The 12,793-nt window shown below is 38.3% G+C and overlaps 1 protein-coding gene across 2 annotated transcripts; it reads left to right on the forward strand.

Moving 5' to 3' along the window:
• Positions 1–721: 721 nt before the first annotated feature.
• LOC110449515 (spermine oxidase-like) lies at positions 722–12,559 on the forward strand. Of its 2 annotated transcripts, XM_021496429.1 has the most exons (5): positions 722–1,085; positions 2,396–2,516; positions 8,171–8,289; positions 9,017–9,166; positions 9,877–12,559. In XM_021496429.1, the coding sequence occupies exons 2-5, from the start codon at positions 2,481–2,483 to the stop codon at positions 11,015–11,017; spliced, it is 1,446 nt and encodes a 481-aa protein (XP_021352104.1). In that variant the 5' UTR covers positions 722–1,085; positions 2,396–2,480; the 3' UTR covers positions 11,018–12,559. The 2 variants fall into 2 exon arrangements, with proteins under 2 accessions (XP_021352104.1, XP_021352105.1); XM_021496430.1 differs by lacking the exon at positions 2,396–2,516 and having other exon boundaries at positions 723–1,085.
• The last annotated feature ends 234 nt before the right edge of the window (positions 12,560–12,793 follow it).

Raw genomic sequence — 12,793 nt, forward strand, 5'->3', positions numbered from 1 at the left:
ATATGGGTATGACGTAAGGAGACGAGGATACCTGTTGTACTGACTGTTGATGATATAATATAGGTGTGACGTAAGGAGACGAGGATACCTGTTGTACTGACTGTTGATGATAAAATATAGGTATGACGTAAGGAGACGAGGATACCTGTTGTACTTACCTTAGGTTAAAGTGACATCACATACCTTTCTTTTAGAACAAATGCATACATACTTGTAGTTATGCTGACTTAGATGACAAGATATCTATTTGGTAATGTATTGGCTACTAATGTGTTCTTTAAACAGTTCACTTTATGTTATATATAGTGGTGTTACCTGATACAGGTGAGATAAATAAAGTCTTATAATATAGAGATATATACATATATGATACAAATCGTGTTAAGACTCTTTTTTCCATATCGTTTCACGTGTAACTTAAAATCATATCTTCGAGGCTCTCTCTACTTTGCTTGTATTTTAACTTTCATAATAATAAGATGTAAGTGAAACATGAATGAATTTTATTGATAAATTATTTGTAATTATTATTTATACACAATGTATTAAAATCGAATTTGATTGGATTTGTCACCATGTTTGGCGGTCCGCTAAGATTACGATCAGAATTTCCTATTGTTGTTGTTATTGTTGTTGAGAGCGGAAGTAGAGTGCGGATCAATCGCCGTTGTCTTGACAACAGAGGTTAATAACTTTAGCATCCTTATATACAACAGCTAGGCCACTACTGTTGAGGAAGATGAAGAAAGGCAAAAATATACATGTAACCCGAGCAAACAGGTTATATTTGTAATAGTATATCACCGAGATAGCGGCACAGCTGTGATTTTATTTCACTACTGAAGGACATGTGCGTTGTTATTGAAGCCGTTATTGTGATTGCAGCAAGTGAGAGATTATCGGGTCAATGTTCACCCAACCCAACTTACATAGTTTTATCTCTCGGACCATCCCTCATAACTTTGTTTTGATTGACGTACGGAGGACTCACACCGATACAACTGCGAAAGGCCGCTCACTTTATATATATACACCTGTAGCTAGTAAACAAAGCAGTGTGGTACACAGACTTCACTCGAACAATTGTAAGTATATCATGAAGTTACTAGTATGTAAGTATATGGCAAAATGTCTGTAACTCGAAATGTTTCCTTTATTCCGGTGAAACTTCCCAGTGTTAACACTGAATTGAAAGTGAAGGGTGTATATAGCGTTCAACTAGGACCACATGACCAATACACATATTTATCATACAAATTTTAAGTAACTTTAAGTGAATATATATTTAAACTACACTCGTTCGTCTAGGGTAGATGTACTGTTTCGTAGACATGTGTATATATTCCAGTACATGTGATTCCTCATGCAAAGCGAAACACTTTCTTAACTACAAAGCAATGGCCGGTAGCTAGGTTATCATGTATTTTCCTATACGCAGACGACACACGTATACCGTATACATTTGTATTTTATATGCTATATCGATTTTCCTGATGACGTGGACACTATATACGCATGTATACATTTTAGGTACATTATTTGAATGAAATGTATGCGTCTGAATCACTTCATTTTAATGTAATCATAGTTTGAGATCACTCAAACTAAATGTTAGCTTAAAGTAGAGCTTAACTAAGTTTATTCTGAACACAACGTTGTTGATGTGACGTCACTCCAATGTTGTTATGAATCTCAAATTTATCAATGCGGGTTTCCAAAGTGTTAGATTTGGTGCTTGAATCACATTCTCAGGTAGGGAATAATATTCCAGTTGCTAACAATTCGTTGAGTTACTGAGTATTTCCTAACGTCGAGTCTTCTCCCTGACTTAACCAGACTGAGTGAATGTCATCGAGTCCTTTTATCTTGTTTTAGTAACAAAAGTCCCTGTGATGCTGTTGTATCATAGACACCCCTCAGGATTTTGAACACTTCTATCCTGTTTCCCCCTATCACGTCTATAGAATAACGACGTGTTTGTATGGTTTCCATACACATGCTCCATACTCTAGATGGGGTCGAACTAAACATGTATACAGTAGGCAAAGTGATTCATTATCCAAGTATGTATTTGTTCTTCTGATGGTTCCATGCTTTGTTTACGGCGGCTTGTATATGATTCCTAAAACTTAATCTATTGTCGACAATTATCCCAATCTGTATATACAATTTAGTGTCGTCGGCAAACAGTAGGGCGTTTGAATAAACGACATCTGTTTGGTCATTTATGCACAGAGCAAACAATGATGTTCCAAGTACACTACCCTGTGGTATTCCGCCAGTGACTTGTCTCCATTCAGAGGAGTCACAATTAACAACAACTTGCTGTCGTCTTTTAGCCAAAAAAGTCTTTTATCCAGCTTACTCGTTCTACTGACAGTCTATATGATTTCAGTGTGCTGATTGGCCTTATGTGGTGAACAATGTCAAAGGCCTTCATGACGTCCATATAAACAACTTAGATACCAGCCCCTTCATCAATGATTTTAGTCCAGTCATCCATGGTTGAAGCTGTGGTATGTTGACCTCCCTTTGACAAGTCCAAATTGCTGAGTACTTAGAAGCTTGTTGTTTGTAAACTATTCCATAACGCGATTCCTTACAATTGTTTCTAATAGTCTGCCTATGATACTTGTTAGATTGACTGGTCTGTAGTTACTTATGATACTTGTTAGACTGACTGGTCTGTAGTTACCTATGATACTTGTTAGACTGACTGGTCTGTAGTTACCTATGATACTTGTTAAACTGTCTGATCTCTAGTTACCTATGATACTTGTTAGACTGACTGGTCTGTAGCTACCTATGATACTTGTTAGACTGACTTGTCTGTAGTTACCTATGATACTTGTTAGACTGACTGGTCTGTAGTTACCTATGATACTTGTTAGACTGACTGGTCTGTATTTACCCATGATACGTGTTAGACTGACTGGTCTGTAGTTACCCATGATACGTGTTAGACTGACTGGTCTGTAGTTACCTATGATACTTGTTAAACTGACTGGTCTGTAGTTACCTATGATACTTGTTAGACTGACTGTCTGTAGTTACCTATAATACCTGTTAGACTGACTGGTCTGTAGTTACCTATGATACGTGTTAGACTGAATGGTCTGTAGTTACCTATGATACTTGTTAGACTGACTGGTCTGTAGTTACCTATGATACTTGTTAGACTGACTGTCTGTAGTTACCTATAATACCTGTTAGACTGACTGGTCTGTAGTTACCTATGATACCTGTTAGACTGACTGGTCTGTAGTTACCTATGATACTTGTTAGACTGACTGGTCTGTAGTTACCTATGATACTTGTTCGACTGACTGGTCTGTAGTTACCTGCAAAACGCTTATCCCCCTTCTTGAATTTAGCTGTAATCCTTCCCTCTTTCCAAATTGATGGCACACAACCCGTACGCAATAATTGATTGAAAAGTATTTTGAACTGTTTAGTTATTACCAGTTCAAGTTCTTTTGATATTTTTGGATGTATGTTATCTGGACCTTGGGATTTGTTTGTATTATGACTTGTGATTAATTTGACAACTTCTTGTTCGCTGATTTCCTTCCAAACAAAACGTTTTTCGGTATGCCTAACTAGGAGCTGAGGTATGTCTCCTTTTGTTTCTCTTGTAAAAACACTGCTGAAATAGTCCGCCAAAACGTTTGCCGATTTTACGATAGTGTCGCCATTTTTGTGCACTCTAAGGACACTCTGTTGTAAGGAATTGTTCATCCTTTTTCATTGATGAAGATCACGGCCAGTAATGATATTCTTGTTCTGTTTTTTTTATTTTCGAATTGGCGTATTTCCATAATTTCTTCGGATTGGTTTTCACATCCTTTCCGAGATTTTGCCCGTTATTTTTTAGCTTTTCCCACCAAGCTCTTTACTTTGTTTCTTGCCTTGACATAATCTACATATTTTTTGTGATCCTTAAAAACCGTCGAAATGGATACTTCATTCGCTTTTAGATCTGAATTGATGTAGAGCGCTGTTCCTCGAATTCTATTTTCTGCACTTAGGTGTTCTATAAATAATTCATATCCTTCTATCACCAACTCAGATGCCGTTGTAGCAAATCTACAGTTTTTTGGCAGTACATGTGCGTCATTTATACCATTTATAGGCATTTTTCGTTTTGCTTGAAATGATTTTTCCATTTTATATAGCAAAGATATAATATCATAAATAAAGATGTTTATTGTAATGTTAATTTCGACACACACACACAATATAAGACTCTTATATGTTCAATGGTGTAGGATAGGAAAATTCCACCTAAGGGGTTCTCAAATTTTCTAAAATCCGAGGCTTTGTAAAGAGTTTTGCCAAATTCGAAAATCCCGAGGATGGAATTTCCCTATCCTACACCCTCTGGGCTTCAAGATTATTTTCTCTCATTCAAACTTCCAGAATAAGCTCAGAAACCATTAAAATGCTGTTGAACTGGCTACCATTTTTAAAAAAAGGAGCCTTTTTCACGAATCTTTCAGTGAGATTATCCCCTTATTTGCAAACACCGAAAATAACTCATCTTTCTAACGTGCACGGCAAGTATATATATCGTAAAAGATTTTAAATTCATCGCTTCGCCTTTTCTGCATTACTGAATCTGAGTTCTCCAACATCGTGACGTCAGGTCATTGTTGAGCCATCATCATGCAGTGACGTCCGGTAATGTGAAATTGGGTGTAATATCAATAAAAATGTTCACCCCCCTGGAGTGAAATAGGGGAATCCCAACCCAAGGGGGAAGATTCTTAAGTTGCCAAACACGAGGTTTTGCACAGTTCAACGTTCTTTTTCAACGGGTGTAGGATAGGGAAATTCAACACTCGGGATTTTCATAATCGAGAATATCATTCCGGGGTTGGAGATTTCCCTGTCACAACCTCAACGTATGGGATGATTGTTTTTTTTTCCCATCCTGTTTCTCTCACAAATCCGCCGACAAGAGGTGATTGTTCGAAATATAAGCGTCGACTGCATGTGTTTTCCAACAATTCCAGATTTGTCTTCTATAGTCTGATACTGCTAACGTGACGTTAATGCATTAATGACGTGACCTCATACTGTTGTTATGACTTAGGTCATGCCACTCTGTACGATACTATCTCTCCCTTAAGGTGACAAGCTGATCTTTCCCTGCTTAAAAGGGAGACACACCTGTGAGGGATGGGAGAAAAACAAATCTGCGCTCCGTTACAAGTATTCGATCCATAAGACGCAAGCTACTAGTATTTACAGCACAAACCTTAATCACTGCAACACCGGTCATCATGGTTTTGTTTAAAGCATCTGCGATACTACGCACTGGAAATAATTTCACAATATTCTAGCTAATTGAAATGGCCAAAAGTCTTTAATTTTATATGAATATAGCAGAAAAGTGATAGGACACTCTACCTGAACACGTTTATTTCAATATTCAATAAAACACGTGTACACGTATACAGTTAGAACGGAAGTGAGTCATGAAACAGGTGTTCGTATGATGTAACAGATGTTAAAGTACTTCCATATACCATATAGCGTGCGTTGTGTTTGATCATTGTTTCTCTCATTTCCATGTAATAATAATCAAAAACCATAATTTCTGCAAACGATGCGTTTCATGGAAAGATCACAGCGGAAGCATTTTAAGTCCCGTTTTTTTTTAAATTAAATGTATTTTGATATCAAGCCTTATTTTCGTATTCGTCCTTTTTGTTCTTTTAAAAGTTTATAACCTAGCCTCACTTTGATCATCAAAAAGCATAATTAATGCAAACGATGCGTTTCATTGAAAGTCAAAGCGGTAGCATATGTCCTGTATTTTTATAATTAAAATTATTTAAACCTCCAAACGGCAATAACTCAAAACCGTTCATCATACAGTATTCATGAAATTATATCATTTAAAGATATTTTTCGTGGCTCATTTTTTTCAATACATGCTATTAGGAAAAATGCCAAATTAAGATCCTTCCTGTCGGGTCAAAGTCATCAATTTTTCAACTTGTTAATTTGTTAAAATTTTTGAAAAATTCTTTCTGCAGTCGATGGGGATTTTCATCTCGATGAATTTTACGTCTTCAGTTTTTTCTGTGACGTTTACCTAGCATCCTACGCCATTTTGAATACTATCTTTGATATTTTTAAAATGCCGGCAATATGTTAAAACCTACTTTTCTCCGATTCTTCCCGCCAAGAAACATTCATTGCCTGAGCAAGTCTAATACCTGTTGGTAATACTTCTTAAATAACTATGCAGTACACACCTATGAAGGTCTGGATAATTTTACATTTTAACTGGGGTGCGGATCATCAGCCAATCTTCAGTTCGGCAAACAGAACCGATGTAGAAAAAATGACGTTTTTGTATCATCATCTTGATGTAAATAAGGTCATCGTTGAAGGACTACTGTTCATGATTTCTGCAAATACGGACTACCTTCCGATACAACATACCTGATACTTTGTATAACTGAATATATATAATAACTATTAACACTGCGTATTTTATTACTCAAATTTGCGACAGCTGTGCTCTTACGGAATTTTCAGAAATATGAATTGCTGGTAGAAGTGAACGACCATGACGTTACATAAAGAGTTGTGTTCAAACCAAAATCAGTCCTTATTGATAAACCTGTCAAATCGTCCATGGCAATGTTTAGTTCGCTATGAATTTTTATAATTGAACTGGAAATTTGGTTAGCTAAAGGCTAGTGTGTATAATTTCATAGACAACTAGATAAAGCTTTATTAGAATCCGTTTAAAGTTACCTTCCGGGAAGTTCTTAGTTTTTTTTTTTTACTCATACTCATTATGCAATTAAACTGATCATGATTACATTTATGCATGTTCCCCGCCAGTGTACAATATATTTGTGAGCTCGTATGCAATATGTTAATTTTCTATACGCCTATATGCAACGTTCATTTGGTATTAAATTTAATTTAATTGAAATGAAGGATATGTCTCTGAATTACAATGAGGCTTTTTATCAGAAAAAAAATCATCCAACTGAACTTTGCCGCGAGCAGGTTTTCTTTTTCGAGAGTAGACACGGAATCTCTCAGACAATCGGGAACCTTCGGCACTTTCCGTAAACGAGAAAATATTTTCTTCGTTTACGGAAAGTGCCGACGGTTCCCGTTGTCCCTCCGACTGGTCTTAATTAACGTGACCTGTGTGACCCCATATGTGAACCAATAGGTAAGTTTGGAGTGTAACGTCCTCGGGGAATCCTGTAAATCTCCATCAGGCTGGCCCGTCTTATATGACTTTGGATGATGCAACACAGGGACCTCATAATTTGTTATAGCTATATTTGGGCCTAAACTAAGAGGTGTTCAGAGTAGATTTACAGGTTTTAGGGGTTTCGATCAACTTTGGGGGGGGGGGGGGGGGGGGAGCCACCCCCAATATTGATATTACCCGTATAATAACATCATTGGGGTCGCATTTTCACCGAAATTCTCAGGTCCCTGTGGTTTTGAGGACATTAAATCCAATAAACTTAGATATTCATTGTCTTATATATGGGGTCATCACGGGCACTCGTATGCGCCGATCAATAGTTTACTGACCTTTGTGTGACCCTGTTAGCGTATCAGCTAAAAATAGGGAGTTTAGCTACATAACATAAAACGTGCATTATACTCATCTTTCTCATTTGCCCTTTGTTATAATTAAGCGTAGCTCTTATCTTGTTACGTTGATATTTACATTAAAATAACGATAGACAGAATTAGGAGGCACGGTAGTCTAGTTGTAGGACGCCGGGCTCGTGCCCGACGGGTTGCGGGTTCGAGTCACGGCACTGTGTTGTATCTTTGAGCAATATACTTTACTCCACTTGTTCCAGTCTACTCAGCTGTAAATGAGTACGTGGTTGGGCAGTGAGTCCTAGAATTGTTGAATGCTAGCTGTGAGCGCCGAAATGGCAGCACCGCTGTATATTCTTCCCATGGAGTTCAGACCGATATTGCCTGATTGCAAAGGCCCTATAATTTATATATATAACCACGGATAATAATTTGTGAACCGCTTTGAGATGACCTAAGAACTAGGATGTGATAAAGCGGTATTTAAGAACCTCGAATTATCATTATTATCAAAAAATACATGAAACAGTCAACATTGTTAATTGGATTGTCCTTTTATTATCTCTGGCAGATGGCGACCCAATCAGCGGAAGTGATAATCATCGGTGCCGGCATAGCTGGGATAACAGCAGCTAACACACTTTTTGCTTCTGGCTACAAAGATGTGAAGATACTGGAGGCTAGGAACAGGTGACTTTAGCAGTGGCCGGTATAGTGTTTGGATGGGATGGGGAGTGTGGCTATACTCAGCAATATGTTGTATAACCATTATGTATTTCACAACAATTATGAAACAAGTAATTTGAACTTATATCAATCACTCTTGTTGGCCCGGATGTAAGCGTGCGGGGGGTCCAAGTGTGGTAGGAAACCGGAGTACCCGGAGAAAACCCATGTAGTTGGGCAGGTGACACCATACCTTTTCACGTCCGATCGGGGAATCGAACCCCGGCCGCCATGATGAAAGGCAAGTGCGCTTCCCACTGCACCAACCCACCACCCGGCAAATACCAGAATTTTATTTTAATGTAATGTGCTTATATTGGACATTTTCAATGCTAAATATTTAAGATTTGATTGAAATGCAAAGTTGAACTGAATTATAATGATTGCCCGGATGGTACCATTCCACTCCTTGCTTTATTGTATCCTGATTGAGATGTTTTTGATGTGTCGGCACTTATGTTTTGAAATCCTAAATCCAACCCTAGTTGGTGTCACTCCGGACAATTTGGAGCAAGGTCAAAACACAAAATAGTATTATAAATCTGCAAATGTATATCATATTCGTTTCTCGAGTTGGTGTTTCTATTTTACTAGTGACTTGTGAAACAGGGGTGTCCCGTAATACGATGTGCTAGAATAGGCTCAAATGCGTGTACTTCAGCAACGTCTTATTGGTGTCTTTGTTTTGCAGGATCGGGGGACGAATCCATACCGTTTGTATTGGGCCGGGCGCATGTACCGTCGAGCTGGGAGCGCAATGGATCCATGGAGGGGGAGACAACCCTGTGTATTGTGCAGCTCTTGCTCACGACCTATTGGGTCATACCAACGTTCACGATGAGTAAGTGCATCAGTCCGCTAAACGCGGGTTTTTCTATTAGACCACATGCAAAGGTACCTATACTAAGGAACAGCCCGCGATAGAATCCAGTTGAATGCTAATCACCTATTTGTAGCATTTATTTTCATTTTTATGTAACAGAGGTCATTAATTTTTCTATTCCTCCGCTAGGAGTCGAACCCGGGACCTCTGGCTTACTAGTCTTTCGCTCTACCGAATGAGCTAAAGAGAAATTCTCCCTAGCCGAGACGGCAGGAAGCGGCTAGTATTATACCAGGGTGACATTTAAAAACTATCAACGAATTATCTTTGCAAAGTGCATCCTACATCCCGACACGAAAGGAACCGTCCGTCATGTTTTGTGATCATCACGTGATCACCAATCTGTAATAATACGCTAAACCCTGCATTGCGGGTTTTTAAAAGTTCTGCTGAAACGAATGTTCCTGTGTTTGCACAGTTGATTTTTGAGTTTTCTAACCTACTCTCAATTAAAATATTTTTCAGTGGAAACACATTATTATTGCATATTTTATCCTATTCAGTTACTCCCCTTTTTTTGTGTTTAATTTGAACAATTGAGAAATCAAAACACATATTTCCGATTTATATAAATCGAATGGAAAAGGCAGTCATTGTACATGGCGATGTTATACGCTATGTCCACGTCAATTTTATCACCACCATCAGCACGTCCTTTTTGTTGACAGATTTGCTGGAGTCTACTACAAAGAGAATGGTAGCAAGGTAGACGAATTGCTCCTGGACACCGTGACCGCCATCTTTAAAGATGCTGTAGAGGAAATGGTAAATTTCTCATTTTCTGACCCAAAATCAACGCTCTCGTGCAACGAGTACTTTTCAAACCGGATGCCGAACATCTTGTCAGCCGTCTCTGATGAGCAGACGGAAGAAGCTGAAAATATATTCCGGTCGCTGTTGAACATTCTAAAAGAGGATTCCGGTGACGATTTAACAAGACTGTCAGTGAGTTGCAACGGATTTGAAGACGACTACAAGAATGATGACCACACTCTTCCAGCAGGATATACTGCGCTTCTTAGAACATTCATGTCCAACTTTGAACCGGATGTAATTACATTTGAAACAGAGGTTAAGCAGATTGACTGGTCAGAAAAAGAAAACGGATTTTCTTCTGTTGTGCTTAAATGTGTTGAACGAGGAACAGAAATGACTTACATAGCAAATCACGTGATAAGCACCATCCCTCTCGGAGTTCTTAAGAAGACTCATCAAAAGCTATTCAGTCCAGTTCTTCCTTCCGAACAAGCATCTGTCATTGACAAACTTGGGTTTGGCAAGGTAAATAAGATATTACTTTACTACAGTGAGCCTTTCTGGACTAAGGGTAACGGTGGAATTAAGCTGGTGTGGGATAAGGAAGCCGACTGTGACGAAGTAGAAACGTCATGGGCACGTGATTTATTTGCCTTCAAAACGATGAAGCATATCGATAACGTTTTGATAGCCTGGGTTTACGGCGACTCTGCGGAGCAGATGGAGGCGATGGCGGAGACCAAAGTTGGTGATGTGTGCACCCAGATATTGAAGCAATTCCTCAACGACGACCGAATACCGAAACCCACTAGTGTCCGAACCAGTAAGTGGTGCACCGACCCTCACACCCTCGGCGCATACACCTTCGTCACTTCCGGTAGTCACTATGACGATATTGATATTTTGTCAAAGCCTCTTTTACAAACTTCCGGAAAGCCAGCCGTGCTGTTTGCAGGAGAGGCAACACACAGCGACAAATATGCCAGTGTACAAGGGGCGATGTTGTCGGGGATTCGGGAGGCAAAACGTTTAATGAAGTGGCAAAGCAACTAGATTACTGGCGCATATCATTACATTGGTGTTCTATATTGGTTCATTGAAGAAATCACTATAGAAACCTCATCAAAGCAAGTAAACCGCTAGAAAAATATGTATTCAGGAGAGACACTGTACGTGGGGTCGGTTCATCACTTTCTGTTAGGTTTTATATAGCAAAATGTCCCGGTACATTTAGGGAGATTTCCTATTTGTCTTCTGTTAGTAATGTAAAGGTTGACGGATTAGTTTTATAAAATTCAATCTAAAAATGTTTTGATACAACACGCTTTTCAGTAGATGTTTATTGGAAGAGTGTATTAATTATTATGTTTTACAGTGTATTGTTTTGTTATTGATTTAATATGGAATCAAATGATATGTTTCTATTAAATATTCATGTATTGATGTGCAATGAGGTTTTTTTGTATGAAGACACATCCAATTAAATAAATCAGTTTTAATTCTAACAGGGGGTGATCAAGCTGGCTGTCGGTCATATTGTATGTTTATCGACATGGTCATAATAGAGGACACGTTAAGCGAATCCCTGTTCCATACACTTCCGGTGCTTTCGCCTACCACCTGGTCTCGTTCAACGAGACGCTTGATCACTTGTTCGGCGTAGCTTGTGCAGACAACAAGAGTCTGGTTGCACGAGACTACCTACCACTGTGTTGACGTCACTTTCATCACGTGGTGTCTTTCTTCATAACTTACCTTGTAGAGTTTTGATGTAGATAGCCATTAGAGAAATGTACTTTGGGAAAGTCCGAAAACTGTTAAGGGGCTGGGGGAGGTCGATTCTTTAAAAACTTTGTGAAAATAGCTCGTCCATCTTGGATAACATTAGGAAAATGTTAAAGTTTTTAAAAAAAAAAGTAATTGTATACGTTTCAGTGGTTAAGATAAACATTCGGTAAAACTTCCACGGAAATGGCCTGTGTTTTTGGAGGAAATGGATATCATCTCTGCGGGAGGAGAATACATTTTACATACATAAAAGAGGTTTTCATAAGAAAAAAACATCCATCTTTCCAACGGTACAAAAAATCTTTGTACATCAACTAGAAATGTGGTTTTGATGAAGAAAGTCAGGTGGGGGTCGACTTTTCGACATCGAAAGCTACCCCTCTTCTCGTAGATATATCATCATTGGAGGTGGAATTTTTACCTAAAGTTGATCTAAACCCCTAAATCGTGTAAAGTTACTCTGAACACCTTAGTTCAGGTCCAAACATAGCTGTTACAAATTCTCAAGGCCCCTAGGTTTCCAGTTGATATATGGATAAGCATAAAGACTACACCGGGAGGCGATATCGACAGTTTGGATTTGATTTAGGTGGCATACGCAATTTGAGTAATATTTTAAGCAAGTACAACTGTATATCATAAATGATCACGTTATTTCACGTTTATCTATATTTCTATTGTTAGAGACAAATTCTACAATAGGAGGTTAATAATTAAACAGGACAAACCCCTCCTCTAAAAACCGACAGCAAACTTTAGTTTATGGTGTTTAGTCTGCACTAAACCCAACAGCACACACAGGTTATACTCAGCTATGTTTTTTGTCGATAAAATAAAAAACACTTAAATTGTCTAAAAATGAGCATTTATTCTAAATGCCAGAAATCGAACATGTGTTTACATCTTTGCGTTGATTTTTATAATAAGGTGTCGAAGAACCAAAAAGAGTTGGGGCTTGCTTCAAAACAAACGCCTTTTGTAATTAAAAGATGTACAACAAATGAAACAAAATTTAAAACAAAGAAGTGCAACAATTACACT

This window comes from Mizuhopecten yessoensis, unplaced genomic scaffold (genome assembly GCF_002113885.1).
Source record: "Mizuhopecten yessoensis strain PY_sf001 unplaced genomic scaffold, ASM211388v2 scaffold4631, whole genome shotgun sequence".
NCBI classification, from domain to species: Eukaryota; Metazoa; Mollusca; class Bivalvia; order Pectinida; family Pectinidae; genus Mizuhopecten; species Mizuhopecten yessoensis.